Raw genomic sequence first — 24502 nt, 5'->3', positions numbered from 1 at the left:
ACAGATAACGAGCTGTAATGGGAACGACTGACATCTCTCTCTTTTCATACAGATTACATAAACAGAGAATATTAGTTTTGAATTAGATAATTTGTAAGTACACACTTAAATTATTATAGATATATTACTCATGCCTGGGAGTGAGGTGACGGAGAGCCAGAAAACACACCCAGTTTATTTTCTTTATTTTACAAAAGCACAATGTTTTGTTTCGCTTGTAAGTGGACACATAAAAAAGTAGACATTTAACAATTTATTTTTTCATATTTCTTAAGTCTGTATGACGATACATGACAGAGTATTTTAAGTCTATTTTGCTGCTATGCAAAAAAAAAAAATCGAGCAAAACACGCCGGCGCGTTTACCGACCCCAGAGGGTTAATTATTCCTGTAGCTATAATTGCTAAAAACAGAAATATATTTAAACTAAGTAGAAATGAGACCATGAAATACAACTGAACTGTGACTAACAAAACCACTGAAGGAACAAAACTGAACTAAATAATTTTACACTAAAATGCATTTGACCATGTGTCTTTTAAATTATACAAATAATCTTGCCCGGTTTAACCCTGTATAAACACAAATCAAGAGAAGAGAGAGCATGACACATTCGTCTATTGAAACAGTTTCAGCTCTTCGTGGCTTCAATATACTCTGCCCAGTCTCGAAAGCTGTCGACACTCGCAGGAAACACTTGGAACGTTATGGGTTTCAGGAGGCTAAGAGGTCTTAGTGGTGTGGGCCGTATGCCGGGGTGGCTCACAAACTCCACATCCCAGGAATCAGACAGGATAAGACTGACCCACCAGCGCTTTCATGCCAGCAGGGGTAATATGTTATTAAAGTGTGCTTGCATGGTGGCCATTAGAAAGCAAGCGGAGTGTAATGTGTCTTACCTTCTCATTGTGGTTAGACTGCTTCAGGCCATTATAGTGATACACAGGAAATGAGTCTGGGATCACGGAATCCTGGAAAAGAGAGACGACACGTGTCAGTGCGGACATGTACATCATCAGCTCTGTGGAACATCAGCAAACAGCTCAATGTGTCCTTAAACACTGACATATACTGCCTAGATCTGACTCAATCTATAGGATGCAAGAAAAACATTTCAGTGACTTAAGACAACTTAACCAAAACATCCATTTCCAGCTCAAACACATCACAACACACTACATAAACTCAAACCAGAGAGCCTAAAACAACGGTCTAGTGGATGGTTTTAGATTTAAAGACATGCTCAATGCTGACAGCACACTGAAATACATTGCTTTAAGTCCAAAACAATCACACCCCCCATCCGTGGAGCTGCTGAATAGACTCAATTACAAACCAGAGCTCTGCAGACCAACTCAAACTAGCAGCAAAATCCAAGCACACAGTCTTGACAGGAGCCAAATACCTCTGTCTAGCCCCCGTACCACATGCCTGCCTCGATGCCAAAACTACAACAGCGAGTCGAGTGCGTGTATGTGTTTGAGTGGGCCTGAAATAGGGTTAGAGTATTTGATTTGATGGTAAATTGAGACCTTTTTTGTATGTATCCCTAAAGCCCTAATCTATTTAACATAGAGCAGTTGAGCTGCAAGTCCATGCCAACTATAACCGTCAGCTTCTCCCTCTCTCTCTCTGAGGGGTTACATGTACATAGATTTTATCTGGGGCTGATTGTAGGTTTATTTGAAAGTAATGAAAAAACAGTAAGAAAAAGCAAACAATGTTGAGCAAGAGCAAGAATCAAGGGGAAGAAAAAAAGACAGCAGGATAGCAAGGATAGGAGAGTTAGCCCTGTTCCAAAACCAAGTGAGCTGCCTTCATGTCTACTGCCTGCATAGGCAGCATCCTAACCAATAAACTTTATAAGGGACTGATTTTAAACTCCCTACATTGGCTGCAACTCTGAGCACCACACAAATACTCAACTCACAGTTGATTCCAATAGAGTTTGATGTTAACATGTTACTAAGATAACGGCATATTACTCTAATAAGCTCTAATAAATAAAAAATGGTTAAATATAGGTGTATATACTAGGGCTGTGAATCTAAAAAAAAAAAAAAAAAAATCTATACAAATAAATAAAATATACATTTCAAATTAAGACAAGTAAACAGTGTAATAAAATCAGAACTAATAATCAAACTACAAGCAATAGCACAAATAAACAATAGAAGTAGGGATGTGCGCAACAACTAATTTCATAAATGTTTAAACAGAAATTTTGCAACCGACTAGTTGACTAGTCTAAACCTCCCCCCACCCCCTGGAGTCTGTATATGCGATCCATTTGAAATAGACTACTTAATCTATGAACGGACAGCAGCAGGAATATTAAGCTGTTGTCATTTTAAGACAATGCCTGGATCCAAAATACTGATACTGTTATACATCCATTGACTTTCTTGACTGTCTACGTTCACTTAAGACATAACCGACTAGGTTTACTAGGAAGGCCTTGCCAAGACAGGCCCATTGACAATTTTGTGTGAGACGACGACGTGAAAGAGAACGTCTGGTATTTGTATGGTGTACAGTGTTGGGCATGTTATTTAAAAAAAGTAATTAGTTATAGTTACTAGTTACTTCTCACAAATAGTAACTGAGCTAGTAACGGAGTTAAATCATTATAAAAGTAACTAATTACCAGGGAAAGTAACTATTGTGTTACTTTTTTTTTTTAAATGTTCAAATAGGCCTATGTCAAATAACTTGGATGCCCCCAATATTAAATATGTTAAATTAATGAAATGGACACTAAATAAAATAAATTATTATTATAAAACATTGTACACTAATCTACACTATTGTAATGTTGCTGTGGGACAATGTGAGAGACACCAATTAAATTCAATATATTATTTTAAATATTATCATTACTATAGTAGAACAATAAAACATAATAGATCAACTCATAATAGATTTTAATATTTAATATTGCACAGACCACAACTGGCCAACAAATAAGTCTAAAAATAAATTATGCTTCTTAAGAAATGTACCAAAAATGAATAAATAATAATAAAAAATATACATACACTCTTTGTAGTGCAAATTAAATGATAAAACTGTCACACAACTTCACAACTGGTAGACATACTGTAGCCTAAGTATTTTCTTCCTCACAAAAGTAAACAGTTTAAAGAAGTGCTCCCAGAACCTTCCCAGAACGTTCTCTGAAGGTTATTTTTTAGATTTTATTTGTATAACCATGTAAATTAATTAAAACGTTGCAGATGATATCAATAGGCTACAGAGATTATTCTAATGCTGAAATTTGTCATTTATTTATAAACAAACTATATAATGCACGGACACCCTCGGTCTCTCTCGCGCACTGTCGAGCGCGCTCTCGGACACACCCGGTCTCTCTCGCGCATTGTCGAGCGCGCCTGCGGTGTTCGCTTCGCTTTTGTCCAGTCCGGCACCTCATAAACACACACACACACTAGAGAAAAAAACTTTGCAGGTCCTATGGCGGAGAGAGAGCCTACTCGGATGAAAACCGCTTCAGTGAGCTCAATTAGGCTATAGTAATGCCACATTTTATTGTTAGTAACGGTAACGGCGTTGTAACAGGGGGGAAACAGTAATTTGTTTGATTACTCGTTACTGAAAAAGATAACGCCGTTTATTTATAATGCCGTTATTCCCATCACTGATGGTGTAAGATGTTCTGGGCGTGTGCTTCAAACAAGGGCGTAGGTTTGATTTTGACATTGATGGGGACATAAAAGGGCATTTTTGCACTTTTGACCGCAATTGCATTCCATCTAAAGCCTTTATAAATAGATAATGGTAGCCAACCCACCATAACATCATTTTTATTATGTAAACCAAGAACAACGTTCTGTACTTTATGATAGAATACCTAAACAAGCATGTAACAGCAAAACATTTTATTCAAGGATTGACATTAAGGTTAAGTCTAAATTTACTATAATTAATCAATTCTGTAGCATAATAATTTAAAAGGTAATGACGACAAGTAGGCAGTTTAACAGAGACACAACTTTAACTTTTCTCTGTCCATAGTGCAATCGACAACATCTCTCTTTCAGTGTTACTTTGTGGATATTTCAGCTAACAATTTGCTTCATACATTCAATTTATCGACAATAAGTTAAAGAGGTTAAACTTTATCATTCAACTGAACCATGTATGTAGGCTTTGTTTAAAACACATACCTTACTCCATCCATGCACTAAATGCATGTCCTTGAAAGAGCGCAGTTTTCTAGCGTATTATTTACTTTGACTTCTCGGGTATCAATGGTATGACCCATTTTAAATGCGTGAAAATTACCACAACAGTGGTTACATATATTACAGTGGTAAAAATATTTTAATTGTTGTTTAATGCTAGGGATAATTCAGTAGTATAGTTTGTCAATTCTCTTTACGTGGCATGTGTAAGCCTTTCTTTGGAGACTTTGATATTGTCTAAAGACTCCGCTGTTCAAGTTGACTTAGGCAGGTCATTCCACCAGCAGGGAACAGTCAAGGTAAAGGTCCATGAAAGTGATTTTATGCCTCTCTGGGATGGCACCACAATGTGCCATTTTGGTCAAATGTTGTAAATATATTTGAACATTCAGCATGAAAGAGAGACAGTACATGTAATACCTGACCAGGAAAGAACTCCAGCAGAAACTGACCCAACAGAATAATACCCAATCCCTCTGGATCCAGCTTACTCTTCATGAGATTCACACTGAAAGAGAGAGAAAGAGAGAGAGAGAGAGAGAGAGAGAGAGAGAGAGAGAGAGAGAGAGAGAGAGAGAGAGAGAGAGAGAGAGAGAGAGAGAGAGAGAGAGAGAGAGAGAGAGAGAGAGAGAGAGAGAGAGAGAGAGAGAGAGAGAGAGAGAGAGAGAGAGAGAGAGAGAGAGAGAGAGAGAGAAAAATGGGGGATCATGAGAGGTATAAGTTATTGTGTGTGCGCGCGAATGTTGCATGTTTTCTGCATGTATTGCTCATTGGCATCTTTGGCCAGTAAAATGTGTTGTCTGAGGCTGTAGTCAAAATTAGCTATAATCATGAATTATGTTCAGATTCTAAACATATAACAGTGAGTAATGCTTGGAATCTAACAAAAAAAAAACTCAGTGATGTTAAAACAGGGTAGACTTTTCCTTTTAAAGTCATACAGCGAGACTGATAACATTACTAATGCTTTCCCACACAAACTGCATTAAATGCGTGTAAGAGTGTAAAATAATAAGAGGATGATAAATGCTTTCTCATGTGATCACAGGTCACTTTAACTTACACATAAAAATTGAAACAATAATAATCATTTGCCAAAATGCTGATTATGTTGTATGTGGATTCAGAGGAGGCTAAAGCAGGGTTCTGACTTCATTGACACTTGAATAAACTGCTTTAGACAGAACAGTGTGCTGTGTAAAAAACATATGACTTAAAATTTATTCTGTCAATTTAACGTTCATGTAACAACCCCTTTGAAAGGCTGAAGTTGTCTTTCAAGCTGTCAAAGGTTGATGTGATTTAAAAAAAGCAGGTGGTTTGAGGTGAAGGTTTCAAAGAGCTCTGGTGAGTGGATTTAAATGGGGCTTTAGATGAAGGACCCTTTCTTCATCTTAAGCCCCATTTAAATGAACATTACTCTCTAATTCTCTTCTCTGCTCTACATGAGTCTGTTTGAGTGGCATGTGAAGAAAGGGGCATAGAACAAATCTGGTTACATCACATTATGACACAAATGTCACATGTGTGAATTAAGCAATACAATACAAGATGATGTGCTATATTTGTAAATTACAGCGGTTTATTGCTTTAAAAATGCTTACTGTAAATAATATATATATATATACATACCGGTATACACTACTGTTCAAAGGTTTGTAGTTGGTAGGATTTTTTAAGAGTTTTTAAAGAAGCTTCTTATGTTTATCAAGGCTATTTCTATTTTAGTATATTTTAAAATTGAATTTGTTCCTGTGATGACAAAGTTGAATATTCAGCATCATTACTCCAGTCTTCAGTATAACATAATCCTTCAGAATTTATTCTAATTTGCTGATTTGGTGCTCAGGAAACATTTCTTATTATCAACAATGTTTTAAACAAGTTGAACTGCTGAATATATCTAATAATATTAACATAAAACAAATATATTTTAAGATAATGACAGTTACTATATTGCGTATTTTAGCACTGCTGGAACAATGTACTGACCAATCAGCACCCCGGCCAGGACTGTAATGATCTATTTTATAATCAAAAACGTATACATATTCACTCACTCAAACACACTTATCAACTTACTAGTCTGGCTCGGAGACGAGATCCAAGGCTTTCATAACATCTTCAAGCAGCGTGTCTGGAATGAACCCATTATCTGAAGATGAGGAGAAAGAGGAAAGAGGCAGATGGTTAGAGCTTCTGAGAGTCTTGATCACCACCCACACAGTCTGCCTGTGTCTTATGCCCAACATTAAACATGAGTTTCATCTCTCTAATCGAAGCCATTCTGCCGACCACGCACACATATGTGCACAAACATGCCCAGACAATGGCTGATAAATAGATGGATGTGTGCTGTATGTTGTTTTTCCTCCTCTCTGGTCTCCAAGTGTCAGACAGGATGTTTGCAGAGCAGCTGGTATGCTAAACTCTTTTCCGTTCACTATAAAATGAACTCTCTCCTTCAACTTTCCTGCAGTGACTAGATTAAGAACAATAAATATCTGTCCCATGACATGAAATTAGATACAGTCAGGCGTTTTGAACAGTGCGTTAAATAGCACTTTGGCTAAAATAATGTCTATTATTGCCATAAAGGTATTCACAAAACGTTACTTAAAATGTGATGTATTTCTGAGAGAAATAGAATATTCAGTGGGAAATAATGTAATACAGTGGATTCATTTTGATGCACACGTTTTGGAAATTATTCTTTAGAGACGGAATGCACTGAATAATAATGTATAATAAGACAAGGGACATTAGGAAAGTAAACAAGGTTTATTTTAATTTCATGTTGTTTCAGCATTTTAGCAAGCATAACACTATGCTACAGAATGTCACTACACTGTTACACTGTCAGATGCTTGAGAAATTATGCAAGTGTTTCTTCTCCTTTAGACAAATGAAATGCGTGTAAAAGATCTAATTTCTGTGTTTGGAGCTGGTATAAACACATCCAAAGTGTAGTTACGGAAACTGAGCTGAAATACGCGGGCTCTTTCTCATCACACGCACACACAGATAGTATTGTTCTTATTAATGCGAGGAACAGGAATGTTGTTTACGACGCCAAAAGGCAAAAAGATGCCAAGCAAGAACATCTAATCTTGTTCTTGATGACACTTTGAGTGTGTGTTGTAAATTAGATACTTTAAATCAAAACTTTGGAAGACGACTTGCGTTCTCACTCTGACACATTCAGTGATATATAAACACACACAAAACTCTTCTACCTGACATGAGACAGTGCAGTGGGCGATCTCGGCTCCAGGATCTCCTTTATTCCATCAAACGCCCTCTCTAGCTATTCTCTATATTATCATCAGGAGTCTTACAAGAGCAATAAATATCAGAGACAAAAAAACTTCAGGCAACAAAATCTAGAAAAAAAAAACAACCACTTAACAGGATATACAGGCAAAGATATACTGCACTACATATGACTAAGGGAGCATCAGGGGTTTGTTCATAAAGCTAGACTGCTGACTTTGTCATCTGAGCACAATTACTATCTTAAATGATAAATCATCATGTGAGATCTTCCTCCCCACAAATCCTCAGCAGAACTTCAAACAAATAAATCACTTCTGGTCATTTATCATATGTAGGACATATTTGCAGACATTTAGTCTGCAATCATTACTAGAGAGAAAGTAATCAGTGGGTTTGTTATGTTAATATTTGTTAATCTGGTGAAAACTAGAAATTTCGGGATAATATAAAGATCAAAAAATTTGAGTAAGGTCATGGCTTTTAGCTAGGTCATGACAAAAATATTAAGCAGCACAACTGTTTTCAACATTGATAAGGATAGGAAATGTTTCTTAAGCAGCAAATCAGCATATTACATATCAGCAAATCAGCATAGAACTTGTTCTTAATGACTTGCCTGTAAAAAAAAAAAATTACAAACATTTCTGAATGACACTGAAGACTGGAGTAATGACTACTGAAAATCCAGCTTTGCCATGTCAGGAAACAAAATTACACTTTAAAGTATATTAACATAGAAAACATTTTAAAATATAAATTTTCACAATATTTTTGATAAAAAAAAAATGTAGCCTTGGTGAGCACAGGAGACTTCTTTCAGAAACATTTAAAATCTTACTGACCCCAAACTTTAAGGGCAGTGATTGAATACATAAAAAAAGTTTCTGCTTGGTGAGAACCTGAGAGGTTAAAACATTTTTATTTGGGAGCTATATCATCACTGTATCAGAAAATGCATATTTGTAATTCAGTTAATATGCCAGGATCTCTGTCAAAGATCAATTGTGTGAAATGTCTGGTTTTGTTTGTACTTTCTATGTTAAGGTTTGGCTTGTCAACTGAAGCATGTTTTAACAGTGGCAGTGAAACCATATGTAGGTGGATGTGAGGGAGTCTGCGAATGTGCATTCTTGTCATTATGACAGATATCTGGCCTTGTGTAAAGAGATACTGTGGGAGAGTCATCAAAAGAATGGAGGGCTTAACCTTATAAACCTAAAAATGTAGCCACTGACTTGCATATCTGATCCCCATATATGCTCTCACTCCCTTACATGTGTAGAATTCTATATCACTGCTCTTTTACGCCACTGAAATAACGCTTTCGCATCAGATCAAATTTGGCCTTTTCTTTTCCATTTCCCATTCTCTCCTCCCACAACCTCAGTAACAGTAAAACATAAACAAACACGGTAAGTATTGGATCTTTGCACTGTCTGATAAGCTGCAGAGATAATAAACTTGCTCTGTTTTGTGAAGCTACAGCTCATCTTCCTCTCAGAGAATGACAAGTTGACTCAGCTGCTGGGGTTGAGTTGACATTTTGAGTTTCTGTAGTCTCTTAGGCCGTGTGTTCACAACGTGTTTTTTTTTCCCGAAGCTAGCGTATTTTCCCAATTGTTTTCAATGGGAGTGCTGCGTTTTTAAAACGCCAGGTTGGGAGGTGTGTGGGGGGGGGTATATGGGGCGATATGTATATCAGTTCGCTAGATTGCCATCTGCCAAAACATTGAAAACAATTATATCATTAAAAACTTAACATTCTCATTTTCAGGAACCATTGTATGTGGGTGGGACAAGACACATCCACTTTTTAAGACCAATGATATTGACCCACTCACATCAAGCGCTCACAGCTAGGCACGCTAAAAACGCTTTAGTGGACACACGGCCATATTTGCGCTCACAAACACAGTCGCAGACAAATGAAATGCTTAGGTTTGAATTATCTTACCTTCTGGATCAAAGGTCTGGAATACTCGTCTGGCCTGCTCCGATGGGGACTCGGGGGCAACCAAAGCCATCTCCTAGAGAGAGAAGGAAATATGAAATAGAAATGAGTGTTGTGGTATGGGAGGCAGTTTTGCGATGTTAAAATACTCTTATTCAAAGTTTAATGTGTACAGACAAAGATAAGCTGTTCATAAGTTGATTTTCTGTTCATGAGGGGATGAGGGAGCGCTGAGTTCATTTGGCCTGAGTGTGACCATTCTCTTTGAGGAACCGGGAGGCATGAACCGATGATGCAATGTGCGTTAAGGGCCCTTGCTGAAATATGACAGTAAAAATCTGAAAATGTTTACATGAACTGTACTTGCATCATTTTGTTTGTGTGTGCATTTGCGAAGTGACTGAGTGTGTGATTGTGTTTTGGGAGTGTGTAAATGATCAGGAGAAAAACTCATAAATGGCTAAATTGTACTTCGACCAAGCAATCTTATAGATCTTTAATGAAAACAATCTCTATCTCTCTCTCCCACATGCACACAACTCACAAACAGACTACGGATTTTGCTGATTAATAGAAAACAAACCCAGATCCATGTGTGTTTGTTCTTGGGACAATAAAACACATCTGTCTGTGTGTGTGTGTGTGTGTGTGTAAAAAATGACTCAAGCTGGAATATGCAGAGTCAGCATGCACAGCTGAATCACGTACAGCTAAAACAGTTCACAGAGTTTTCCATCAGTACATTTCAATAACGTTCACAGTGTCATTTAGCCGTGTCATGTCAACATTCATTCATATGTACAAGATGAAAGAAATATGCAATATAATGCACTACAAACTAAAGTATCGATAAAATATATCCACTTACTTAAAAATGTCCCATTTAATCTTTGTTTCTTTAACCACTAAGTGACCAGAAAGTTTAAAATCAGTGCCATTTCAGTTAGGATGTTGACTAATAAGGTAGTTGCCTATCTAGGCCGTTAAAAATGTGGAACAGAGCTAGAGTGATGCAAACTTAATCTGACCCCTGTTTTGAACCCATTCACTCTCGTCACCTGTCTTTCGCTCACACACTTTCTGATTCCCATTATTAGAAGGGGAGGCAGGGGATTATGGGGTTAACTAGTTCTCATGCTGACTGATGGTCAGAAACAGGTCAAGTTATCAAAACACTGCATTGGAATTCATCAATACTCTTCGAATGTGGCGAACAAATTCCAATGGTAATATGAAGTAGTGTCTGTAATAAATAAACCGCAAAAGACTGCTGTTTAATTGTGTGTATACAAGTCTGCATGTTCTGAGTGAATGAGAGGCACAGTTTCGTCTACAAATACAATTCAATGTTTTTTAATAAACTAATTGTTGTATTTTCATTCGATTACATTAGAGTTTTGATTAAACTGTTAAAGTTGAACTAATTAATTTGTTTAACAGTTTTGATAACACATTTGTACTAAATCACAAAACACAGAATCCAGAAAAATCCAAACAAAACTTAGAAAATAAACTTAATATGGAGTTTGGGAAACTACCCGATTATTGCTTAAATTTTAATAAATAAATAATACGTTTTAAAAATTTTATCAATTAGACATGTTTTTAATTATAATTTTTTTATTAAACCACTAAATCAAGAAAAAATTTAAATGGAAAAATAAATAAAATGAAAAATAAATTTTATTTATTTATTAAACAGTATGGAACACTTCCTATACAGTTTTGGCAAAGTACATGAATGATGCCTCCTTGTTGTGAGATAAGCTAATACTGAAATGATCAGAAATACAATTTTTGCACACTGGACCCAGAATTCAGCCATCAAGTTTTGCACAGGCAAGACCCACTCACATTTTATTAAGAAAATCTAACAGTCTAGTAAAATATTAAGTGTTTAAAATTTACTGCAATCAAAGAGAACAAACATTAGCAATGAACATACAAACACGGTCATGGAAGAGTGAACATAAACACAGGCTGTGAACTTTCACAGTATGCTTTCAGTGCAAAACTCACAAATATCTCCTCTTATTTCACAGAGAAAATATACAGCTCGCATTCACACTAAGACGGGGACAAAGCAACCGAAGAGATACAACACTAAAGAAAAAGAAGGTACAAAGGACTGAAAAAGTAGATGACAAAGAGAAGTTGCAGCTGGATTCTGTTTGCTTTAATACTACAATTTGAGCTAGTACTCCACACAGACAAACTAGACACCTTTCCACAGTCGAATGGCAGATAGTCAGAATAAAATTAAACTTTCAGAGCTCTTGCCTGAGGCCATGTGGAGTTATAAACCCTCATTCCTCAAGTAATGATTTGTTAGTTTTAACTTACATCAGTGCTTAATAAAAGTGAGAAGTTTCAATAGGTAGTCGATGTGGAGACATCTGCAATAAACTCTTAAAGGGATAGTTCACCCCAAAATAAAAATTATCCAATAATTTACTCACCCTCAATCCATCCTAGGTGTATATGACTTTCTTCTTTCAGCCAAACACAATCGGAGTTATATCAAAAACTATCCTGGCTCTTCCAATGTGTGTGTGTGTGTGTGTGTGTGTGTGTGTGTGTGTGTGTGTGTGTGTGTGTGTGTGTGTGTATGTATATATATATATATATATATATATATATATATATATATATATATATATATATATATATACATATATATATATATATATACACACACATATACAGTGCTGGTCAGAATTATTTGCCCCCTTGGTAAATGTGATCAAAGATGGCTGTAAAAAATAAATCTGCATTGTTAATCCTTTTGTTATTTTATAAAAAAATTTTTTAGCAAAAATCTAACCTTTCATTGAAGTAAAAGAATTGAAAGTGAAAAAATAAAAATAAAAATAAATCACATTATGAAATAAATGTTTTTCTCCAAAACACGTTGGGAACAATTATTTGCCCCCTTTTATTAAATACTTTTTGCAACCTCCTTTTTCCAAGAAAACAGCTTCTTCTCCTATAATGCCTGATGAGTTTGGAGAACAACTGACAAGAAATCAGAGACCATTCCTCCATATAGAATCTCTTCAGATTTCCAGACCCATGTTGACGCTTCTTCTCTTCAGTTCAGCCCACTCATTTTCTATAGGGTTCAGGTCAGGGACTGGGATGGCCATTGCAGATACTTAGTTTTGTCCTCAGTGACCCATTTTTGTTTTGATTTTGATGTTTGTTTTTGGATCACTGTCCTGTTGGAAGATCCAAACATGGCCCGTTATAAGATTTCTAGCACAGGCTGTCAGGTTTTGATTTTTTAATAAATTTTAATAACGAATTTCACCAGTATCCAACTCGTAGTAGTTGTCTTATTAGGCCTCCTTACTCTCGTACGACTCAAACACAGTTTAGTGTATTATACAGAGGGTCAAAGCCTAAGGTATGGAACAGTCTCCCCACATCACTTATTGAGGTTTCTAAAGAACAGTTTAACCCTTTGGGGACCAAGGTGTTTTTGGGGCCCTTGGGATGTTTTGACATGCACTGACATTTGTGCTTTTTTCAGTTATTTATAAACATATTAATGGCAAAGGTGTAAATTCACTCTATATAGCACAAACGGGGCTACCATAATATGTGAGCAACATGTATGTACATGTTTGTATTTTTAAGAGAATAATGTTTATGCGTGGTTATTGAAAAAAATAAAAATGAAAGTTGCTGAAATAAGACCACAAAACACATACTAAATATGTGTCCACAAGACTTTTGACTAATGGATGTTGTCGCTTCGAGTTCTGGCTTCAAAATGATCTGAAAATCATCCTGTCTAATTATTCACATAACACAATAGATTCTTTTAAATTGTGAAAAACATTTTTTTGTTATCCAAGGCAATATGCGAATGGGCGTGAACGGCCCAACCCCATTGTGAATAATTAGGTGGTTGAGAAGACAAAGACGACCCGCATATTAATGAGCCTTTCATTCAGGTGTGTCACACAAGAAAGAATGCAAGGACAATATACACACACACACACACACACATACATACATACATACATATACATATATATCTATATATATATCTATATATATATATCTATATATATAAAATCAAAATATGAATGAAAGTCAAAAGCACATTTTTAGTCATACCTGGAAACAAATCCAGTTCAAATAGGTTATATGGGCCATTCTATAGAATTGGTTCAAAGTTAGAGTTGGAAACATATTTCAAAGTTAAGGATTCATTATTTTGATATAGATTGCATTGGAACAAACACTAGCCTATAACATCTTAGTTGATTAGTTTATTGACAAAACATACTATATATTTAACATATGAGCAGAAACTGCTAACAAAAGCTTATTTGATGTCTATTTTAGAGTAAAAATTTTATAATCTATTCAAAACTAGTCACACACACACACACAGAAACATGATTTAAATTTAAACAGTAGGCTATTTTTGCGTTTACAGACACTAACGTTATTATATATCGCGATTAGAACAAAGCACAAGAATAAAACACTTACAGTTCAGCTCGCTCCTCGAAGTGAAAATAAACCAGCACTTTTACTGAGGTAGGTAAATGTCCCAGGATTATTCCTCACAGCCGCGCAAGACGACAGTACATTAATCCGACTAAATATAGTGTGTTTACCGAGTTGATATGTGGGCGTTTACACGTCTCAATGTGTTGCTTCAGATCATTAGCGTTTAAATAGCGCGCGCTCTCCGTGGGCGTGTCACGTTAGCGGAATAATGAGATGCGAGAACGATAATGAGAATGGCTGACACCTCTCTCTTTTTATATAGATTACATAAACGGAGAATATTTATTTTAGTTTTAAATTAGATAATTTAAAAGTACAAACTTAAATGATCATAAACATATACACTCACCTAAAGGATTATTAGGAACACCACACTAATACTGTGTTTGACCCCCTTTCGCCTTCAGAACTGCCTTAATTCTACGTGGCATTGATTCAACAAGGTGCTGAAAGCATTCTTTAGAAATGTTGGCCCATATTGATAGGATAGCATCTTGCAGTTGATGGAGATTTGTGGGATGCACATCCAGGGCACGAAGCTCCCGTTCCACCACATCCCAAAGATGCTCTATTGGGTTGAGATCTGGTGACTGTGGGGGCCATTTTAGTACAGTGAACTCATTGTCATGTTCAAGAAACCAATTTGAAAGGATTCGAGCTTTGTGATATGGTGCATTATCCTGCTGGAAGTAGCCATCAGAGGATGGGTACATGGTGGCCATAAAGGGATGGACATGGTCAGAAACAATGCTCAGGTAGGCCGTGGCATTTAAACGATGCCCAATTGGCACTAAGGGGCCTAAAGCGTGCCAAGAAAACATCCCCCACACCATTACACCACCACCACCAGCCTGCACAGTGGTAACAAGGCATGATGGATCCATGTTCTCATTCTGTTTACGCCAAATTCTGACTCTACCATCTGAATGTCTCAACAGAAGTCGAGACTCATCAGACCAGGCAACATTTTTCCAGTCTTCAACTGTCCAATTTTGGTGAGCTCTTGCAAATTGTAGCTTCTTTTTCCTATTTGTAGTGGAGATGAGTGGTACCCGGTGGGGTCTTCTGCTGTTGTAGCCCATCCGCCTCAAGGTTGTGCGTGTTGTGGCTTCACAAATGCTTTGCTGCATACCTTGGTTGTAACGAGTGGTTATTTCAGTCAAAGTTGCTCTTCTATCAGCTTGAATCAGTCGGCCCATTCTCCTCTGACCTCTAGCATCAACAAGGCATTTTCGCCCACAGGACTGCCGCATACTGGATGTTTTTCCCTTTTCACACCATTCTTTGTAAACCCTAGAAATGGTTGTGCGTGAAAATCCCAGTAACTGAGCAGATTGTGAAACACTCAGACCGGCCCGTCTGGCACCAAGAACCATGCCACACTCAAAATTGCTTAAATCACCTTTCTTTCCCATTCTGACATTCAGTTTGGAGTTCAGGAGATTGTCTTGACCAGGACCACACCCCTAAATGCATTGAAGCAACTGCCATGTGATTGGTTGATTAGATAATGGCATTAATGAGAAATTGAACAGGTGTTCCTAATAATCCTTTAGGTGAGTGTATTGCTCATGTCTGGGTGAATAGTATTCGCTGAGTTTTTTTTTTAAGTTTAGAGACGTGCTCCAGAAAAAAAGTTCACGGACACGGAGAAGCAGAACGCACACCCTGTTTATTTTCTTTATTTTACAAAAGCACCATATTTTATTTCGATTGTAGGTGGGCACATAAAAAAGTAGACATTTAACAGTTTATTTTTTAATATGTCTTAACTCTGTATGACCAGAAATGATGGAGTAGTTTAAGTCTATTTGTCTGCTATGTGAAAAAAATCTGCCAAAACGCACGGGTGCGTTTTTGGTCCGCAGAGGGTTAAACAGAGAGTAAAATTGTTGTTACTAAGTTGTCTGAATTTTCCATATGGGTTTGTGCTCTAAATTCAATTTTAAATTGTTTTATACATGTTTTTAATTTGTTAAATATAATTGTTTCTATGGAGATTGCCACTAATTAAGCCTCTTGAGGGTTTTTCGGCAATTTGTTGTGAAAGAAAGAAAGAGAAAGAAAAAGAAAGGTGTTCTCCAAACTCATCAGGCATTATAGGAGAAGACTCAGAGCTGTTTTCTTGGAAAAAGGAGGTTGCAAAAGGTATTTAATAAAAGGGGACAAAAAATTGTTCCCAACGTGTTTTGGAGAAAAACATTTATTTCATAATGTGATTTCCCCCCCACTTTTAATTCTTTTACTTCAATGAAAGGTTAGATTTTTGCATTTAAAAATTAAATAAAATATCAAAAGGATTAACAATGCAGATTTATTTTTTACAGCCATCTTTGATCATATTTACCAAGGGGGCAAATAATTCTGACCAGAACTGTATATATACACTCACCGGCCACTTTATTAGGTACCCCATGCTAGTAACGGGTTGGACCCCCTTTTGCCTTCAGAACTGCCTCAATTCTTCGTGGCATAGATTCAACAAGGTGCTGGAAGCATTCCTCAGGGAGTTTGGTCCATATTGACATGATGGCATCACACAGTTGCCGCAGATTTGTCGGCTGCACATCCATGATGCGAATCTCCCGTTCCACCACATCCCAAAGATGCTCTATTGGGTTGAGATCTGGTGACTGTGGAGGCCATTTTAGTACAGTGAACTCATTGTCATGTTCAAGAAACCAATTTGAAATGATTAGAGCTTTGTGACATGGTGGAAGTAGCCATCAGAGGATGGGTACATGGTGGCCATAAAGGGATGGACATGGTCAGAAACAATGCTCAGGTAGGCCGTGGCATTTAAACGATGCCCAATTGGCACTAAGGGGCCTAAAGTGTGCCAGGAAAACATCCCCCACACCATTACACCACCACCACCAGCCTGCACAGTGGTAACAAGGCATGATGGTTCCATGTTCTTATTCTGTTTACGCCAAATTCTGACTCTAACATCTGAATGTCTCAACAGAAATCGAGACTCATCAGACCAGGCAACATTTTTCCAGTCTTCAACTGTTCAATTTTGGTGAGCTCTTGCAAATTGTAGCCTCTTTTTCCTATTTGTAGTGGAGATGAGTGGTACCCGGTGGAGTCTTCTGCTGTTGTAGCCCATCCGCCTCACGGTTGTGCGTGTTGTGGCTTCACAAATGCTTTGCTGCATACCTCGGTTGTAACGAGTGGTTATTTCAGTCACTGTTGCCCTTCTATCAGCTCGAACCAGTCTGGCCATTCTCCTCTGACCTCTGGCATCAACAAGGCATTTCCGCCCACAGAACTGCCGCTCACTGGATGTTTTTTCTTTTTCGGACCATTCTCTGTAAACCTTAGAGATGGTTGTGCGTGAAAATCCCAGTAGATTAGCAGTTTCTGAAATACTCAGACCAGCCCTTCTGGCACCAACAATCATGCCACGTTCAAAGTCACTCAAATCACCTTTCTTCCCCATACTGATGCTCGGTTTGAACTGCAGGAGATTGTCTTGACCATGTCTACATGCCTAAATGCACTGAGTTGCCGCCATGTGATTGGCTGCTTAGAAATTAAGTGTTAACGAGCAGTTGGACAGGTGTACCTAATAAAGTGGCCGGTGAGTGTATATTAGCATAGTATAGAATAGTAAAATGTGGTGTTTAATGCTGTCATGTAGGGTAGTGAAGAGAGAACATAATTGCGAATGCCTACCAAAATTACTTGTGTTTTTCACGAGTCTTTGTCTTCGAGTCCAAGTCAAGTTGCAACTTAAGTGTGCCTCAAGTCCAAATCTCAGACAGTTTCCATCTTTAGTATAATGTCTTTTTTTAACTTGGATGTAAAACCAATTCTCTTAGCGAATGCTGTAAAATATACAGGGAAACTTGTAACTGTGTACAGTACATTATTATAGTAATTTTAAAAACTATGGAGTTCAAGTGCTATTTGTTTAACTGGTCAAAACTGCTCAGTGAATACCAACTGAAGTAAACAGTATTTCTCGGGTAAAACTGTTCTTATAAATCATTTTTAAATGCATTTTTATATCATTGAAAGTAATGATAACTTGATGCTGATTCAGTAACTGCATAAAGACATAGACATAAGTCAGTCATTGTGGAGATTGTCAATGAAGCAAAATGTTTTGTTGGTCAGAAATCTCAACACGCTTGCAAATACCGTACTTATTGTGTGTGTGCACTGACATCAAGTACATCCGTCATGACACTTATTTGTGCACATAAACCCTCCACCTCACCTTTCTCGCACACAAACACGCTCGGAGGCTCCATGCTAATAGCAAATGAGTGCATGTCTTGCCATAAAGTCTGACCCCTGGTGACAAAAACAACATGCTGTTCCGCTGATGTTTACACTGTGGCTTCACAACAACGCAACCAGGCCTGTAATCAACCCTGCTGAGTCAGCGTTCCTCCATCTCTTGCACACACACACTAATAGTGGGGAATTACAGAGCAGCAAGTTGGGCAAAGACTTCAGCTCGCGGAAGGATGGTTCTGCACGATGAGTGATCTGACCCAGACGGATATATGGAGCCACACAGAAGTGGGATGCTCGACACGGACCTGCTATTCTGGATGGTTTTGGGTTTCAGGGACACAAAGAAAATAAAGCCTCATGTATTGACTAAAAAAGTAACAAAAAAAAGACTGTGAAATGCAGAATGCTAAAACGAAGTTAACATAGTCCTAAATTACACATAGTAAAGGAGCACTGTCAAGTCACGTAGGTGTTTTCAGGCCAAATGCCTTGAGCGTTTCTGTCAGGGCATCTGTAAATATTCCTAATCGCGCTCTGTGCACTTAGATACGGTTATATTATATACGCCTGTTTATAAAAAAAAAAGGCTCAGCAAGCATAATTATTCAACATATCTGTAAGGCAGAGTCTCGTATAAAGAATCCTGAGTCTGGCTTTCATTACTTTCCTGAGACTCAAATACATGCACACACACTCTGGAGACGGCAACAGTCAGAGGCCATAGATGGAGATCAGAAATTCTCTCACACAAGAGAGAGAAGATGACTGAGTTTCAGAAATATCCATGAGACTGTACATGAATCTCTCATGAACGCACACACAGAATCACTTTAACAGTGTTTATGGGCAGTGTTTTCTTTTGCAAATGTGAAGAATAAAAAGTACTTCGCTTATACAAGCTGAAGAGAAATAAAGTAAAAAAAGACCTTATCCTCAACTCTAAGAAAGTAATTTGATTAAATAAAAGTATCAAATCTGTGATAAAAAGTCATATGTGGATAAGTGATAAAAGAAAATGTGTGCTCAATAGTGTGCTCAACTCTGTTTTTAGAAAGTTTGGAATAAAAACGCTCTGTGTTTAACCTTAAAAGGTGATGTGAGATTGTTCATTAGACCGAACATGGTTTTTTTTACACTCCTGTCATCCACACAAACCCCAGGCCAGTCTGATAGATTCCAGCTCCAGCAAGATAAAAATCCCAAGGTTAAATCCAGATCAGATTCAAGCTGATTCCATCTGGCCCTCAAATCTATTTCTCGATTTAACTGTAGTAGGAATTAAAGGGACACATGTTGACACTGATCATTCATTTTTACATATGAGTGTGCAATTTTAGGTGCCCTGAGTTGAGCATAGTTCAACTTTATCCAAATGAGCAGCAACACAAAGCAAATACCAATGGGATTTTTAAAAAGTGTCGCTCATCTCAGTGTCCAATTGCTAGTTGTTGGTATAATGACTTCTAAAATCAAAGAATCAAAAACATATAGCATACAACACTGCATAAATTAAATATAGATGGATCTTTATAAAGTTACAAATTACAAAAAAAGTTATTCAGTCAAGAGCAGTGAGTGATTTCTTTGTATGATTATAATTAACATTAAAACACAACAGCAGGTTTATTAGGCTGCGGTCCCTTTAAGACCGAATGCACGGATCCCATTCGAATATACAGTCTACGTTCACTTGAGATATAACCGACTATGTTTACTAGGATACTCGCCAAGAAGGGCGTTTTTACATAATTTTGTGTGAATTCGTCCATTCATGCGCAAGACGTGAAAGAGAATTCAATTCAGTATTTGTGCGCTGTCTGAGACAGCAACACTGAGATGTGATTTTCACGGCGCGCACTTCAGATATTTGCGTTCATGAAACTTTTTGACCTGCAAACGTCCTTTAATAATGTAGGGAACCACTCGTTATACATAAATCACAAAACCGTTCATGTTTAACTTGCATATACGATTTAGTTTTAATCCAAATGACACGTGTGCTGACTGAATGATCAGCAATGAAGTTGCCACGGACATATCCGACTGAACTACAAACTTTCCACTGATGTCTGTGAAAAAGGGATGTGCTCAAGCTCACTAGTCTATGCCGCTGAGCGCTCAATCAACATTCCATACGCGCATTTTCACGTATCAGCTTGCAGCACAGATATATAGGCGTTGCTACATTTCATTTAATATTCCACTAATTCGAAATATTTACTTCACAGACAGTCTTCTCTTTTATCCCCATTAGACACAAACACTGTACACACGCTGCATGGTATCGGAGCATTTTTATGAGTACGAGAGCGCAGTATTGGGCCCGATATTGATAATGGTATCGGTATTGGTGCATCCCTAATTTTAATAAATAAATAGCTAAGAGAAAATTGATTTCACATGCAAGTAAAAAGGACATTATATACTACCCTTCAAAATAAGTATAAAAAAATAATAAAAAAAAGTTCTTATTCTTAACACAAAGTTTTTTCTTTTCAGCAAGGACGCATTAACCCTTAAAGACCTAGACCATTTTTGGAGTACCTGCACCGCCTGTTCTTTTCTTTGTTTTTCTAACCCATTATAGCAGTCAGCATCAAGTGTCATATATCATTTTTAACAGGAGAACTTGAAGTTTCAATCCATCTCATTTAAATAATCCAATTTTACATTTATTTTGTCTTAGAATGGATGAATTTACCAGATTTAAGAAAAACGGCAGCATATTTTTTGTGATTTTTTTTACTCAACTCAAACAAATCCTCCTGAAGTTTGGATTTTTTCCTTTAGAAAGCTGTACTTGGATATTCTACATTTCCAGATGTAATTTTGACTACATGTAACAATCCCTAAGCAAGTTATAGCCATTTATTACAACATTATATAGGCGATTTTCAGTGAAAAGCTGGTGTTTTTTATTTACTGACAATTTAGATGTGTCCAAAAAAGTTTAGGAAGTAAAATAAATAGAAACATTGTAATAGAACACTGAAGCAAAATAAACTTTATATGCATTCACACACACGCACGCACGCACGACTTTTTAAAGCATACGGATTGGAGTAGCGGTTCAAAAGTTCTTTAACATTTAAGAACAACAGTTATTTTTAGCCGCCGGTGGCTGTATAGGTCTTTAAAGGTTAAATTGATCAAAAGCGACAGTAAAGACTTTTAAATTGTTACAAAAAAAAAAAAGGCACATTAGAATGATTTCTAAAGGATCATGACAACAACCAACAGTAGAGCAACTTAGTGACTTAGCAACTGCAATTTAAATCGGTGTGAATGCCCCTTCAGACAACTCAATCCGAACTCTGAACTGACCATATTTTGTAAAAGACCCCAAAGTTGTCACTAGGGGTGGAACGGTACACAGAAGTCACGGTTCGGTTCATACCTCGGTTCAGACATCACGGTTCGGTACGATTTCGGTACAAGGGAGTGAAAAGCAAAGCAAAAATGCAGAAGGCATTTTTATAAATGTCTTAAGCCTTGTATTTTTTTAAATAAGTTTTATTAATAAAGGCATAGAACCAGTTTATTTGTAGTGCACTGACAGTAGTTTTATATAATTAGTTTATTAATTAAATTATTAAAAAGACGAAAAGACCTTGAGATATGTTTGGTAATTGTACCTGAATGAATTTAAAATTAATTTGCTATTTCAGATCAAGATATTTGTTTTCCTTCATTTTAATTAACTAACTTTATTCTCATCTGAATTATAAATAATTGATTTCCGTATAAAATAATACTACCATAAAAACTTTTGTTAACAGGTGTAGGTTACAGTTTGACAAGAGTTTAGAGTGTGACAAAAGCACAATGTTGTGTTTTATTGCGAGTGTACACAAATATAAGTAAACAATTTGCAGTTTTAATGATGTCCTGTATGAAAAAAATGACGGAGTATGTTTTTACGTTTCCACTGTTCGATCGCCCGTGCCTCTCTCACACACACTCACACTCTCACACACACACACACACACACACACACACACACACACACACACAAACACTGTTCATCGCGCGATTCGCGCCCGCGCCTCTCTCTCTCTCTCGCACGCGCGCGCACACACACACACACACACACTGTTTATCGCGCGATTCGCGCCCGCGCCTCTCTCTCTCGCGCGCGCGAACACACACACACACACACCGCGCCTCTCTCTCTCGCACGCGCGCGCACACACACACACACACACTGTTCGATCGCGCCTCTCTCTCTCTCGCACACACACACACTGTTCATCGCGCCTCTCTCTCTCTCTCTCTCTCGCGCACACAGACACACACACACACTCCTGCATTGCAATCTTGATCGCAGCCTGTTCATTGCTGCGTTCACAGTCACACCAAAAGCGAATAGAGCGAAATTCATCGCTATTTAAGAGGTTTTTTTTATTTGTACCGTGTATTCTGCGTGCAAATTCGTGCACCGAACCGTGACGCCCGTACCGTTTCGGTTCAATACGAATACATGTACCGTTCCACCCCTAGTTGTCACTGAAACTTTCAACCAAATAAGATTAGCCTTGAAGGAAAGATTGGCATCTCGGAGAGAGTCTGGGTCAGATGCAAAGGTGCATGTGTTTTAAGGTGAAAATCCATTCATGGTCTTCTCAGCAGTCAAACTACGAACAACAAGCACTGTGTTTAACCAACATCAAAGCAGCACCAACAATTACACTGTTACATTAGTCACATTACCACTTACTGCTACCAGACCATTGTAACTCAAACTACAGGTAGATCTGCTCCTCTGAAGTTCTCCACTACATAGAAATGTCACCAGCATCAGACAGCAGCGGTTTAGACACCCGATATGTCAGAGCTGGCTGGGTCAGAGACTAGACTATCACATCCACTCTTTTACTCCCTCTGGCGTCTCCCTCTTTAAGCCAAGGTCTGTACGTTTCTACATTTAACACTATCAGCCCATCTCCTTGTCTTTCTCTCATTGTATACATGTCTTTTGTTGGTGAAGTATTCCCTATACAGGCATCAGTGTTAGTGAGAGGCCACTAAAGAGGTCATTGTTGTGGGTTAAGAGGGATGTGAGGCCCTGCATGTATTACGAGCCCCTTGGGCACAAAATAGTGTGTATGTTTTGCTATACAGCCATGTAGAGCCTTGATAGAGATTAAAACCAAGGCAAGACAGATGATGGTATATGCATGATTGTAAAGACCCGTTCACACCAAAGACGATAAGCATAATGATAACTATAAAGTTTAAATAATCATTTTAAACCTATGAGAACAGCACAGTCAACACCATAATTGAAATGATAAAGACAGAGAAATGACATTGTTGGAATAGCTTCCAGAATGACAAATGATAAAAACGATAAAAAAACATTGACAGCCAATCGGAATACACTTGACTTTAAAAATGCTTTAGTGTTTACAGTGGCAGATGACATAAATGCTGCGCACCCTCATAATATACAGAAAATTACCATCCGCTGGTGTGGTCGCTCATTTAGTTATTGTAATATTTATTTTTGTCCTGAACAAGCTTTAAGAGGTTGTTTACTAATTCCCACAGAATTGCGTGTGTGTAAGTGCGGTACTACAAAGCTGAAGCATGTGTAATAGATCAGATCCCACTAAGGAATGATTAATGATATGTCAGGCAGCACAATGCCTAAGAGAGACAACTGTCTGATGAAACTGGAAACACACGTAGTGTCTGATGAGACCAGATTCTATTAAGCTATATTATTTTCCTTCCTTCCTATTCTTTTCTTTTACATATGTTAGTGTATATCCCACAGAGCCATCCTTTCATGGAAGACATGTAAGAATGTGATGATCGAAGTCTTTCAGGCTGGTAGAAATCAGAGCCTGTGTTGGTTTCGGCTCACATTCACTGACGTGCTCATGCTGTGAGAACACGGTGGTCCTGCGTGGCGGTACAAAAGATCGAGAGCTTGTTGCAGTAGCAGAGCAGGGCTCTACAGAAGCATGACCGCCACAGTGAGGTGAGCTCCTGTGGGACTCACAAAAATAAGGCGAGTGTTTGTGTTTGGGGGCATGGAGTCAGTAAATTAGCAGAGGATGACAGAGCACTGGGGTGCACCAGACGACTTTACCAGCATTGCAGGTCCCCTCCATCAACTTATCACATCAACTATTGGGGGGGCATAATAACGGTCATATTAACTGAGTGTATAGTTATGTATATTTAATATTTACATATTAACTATAAATCATTTATATTATATTTAAATATCAATATTTTATATATAAATAACACATTTTTCTTAAATATATACATGCATGTGTGT

At 37.6% G+C, this 24502-nt stretch overlaps 1 protein-coding gene across 1 annotated transcript in view; it reads right to left on the bottom strand.

Annotated features, from left to right (window-relative positions):
- The window catches only part of mindy3 (MINDY lysine 48 deubiquitinase 3), a 52378-nt gene that overhangs the window by 9629 nt on the left and 18247 nt on the right, over nucleotides 1-24502 (bottom strand). Inside the window, exons 11-14 of the mRNA XM_056234837.1 lie at nucleotides 9436-9508; nucleotides 6288-6360; nucleotides 4626-4713; nucleotides 900-971 (exon numbers count right to left, since the gene is read on the bottom strand). Of these exons, the coding sequence (XP_056090812.1) occupies nucleotides 900-971; nucleotides 4626-4713; nucleotides 6288-6360; nucleotides 9436-9508 (306 nt within the window). The remainder of the gene's footprint in view (nucleotides 1-899; nucleotides 972-4625; nucleotides 4714-6287; nucleotides 6361-9435; nucleotides 9509-24502) is intronic.

This window comes from Rhinichthys klamathensis, unplaced genomic scaffold (genome assembly GCF_029890125.1).
Source record: "Rhinichthys klamathensis goyatoka isolate OS25496 unplaced genomic scaffold, OSU_Roscu_1.1 h1tg000407l_1, whole genome shotgun sequence".
Classification (NCBI taxonomy): domain Eukaryota; kingdom Metazoa; phylum Chordata; class Actinopteri; order Cypriniformes; family Leuciscidae; genus Rhinichthys; species Rhinichthys klamathensis.
The sequence above is the reverse complement of the archived record's forward strand: the minus strand, read 5'-3'. Positions and strand labels throughout refer to the sequence as shown.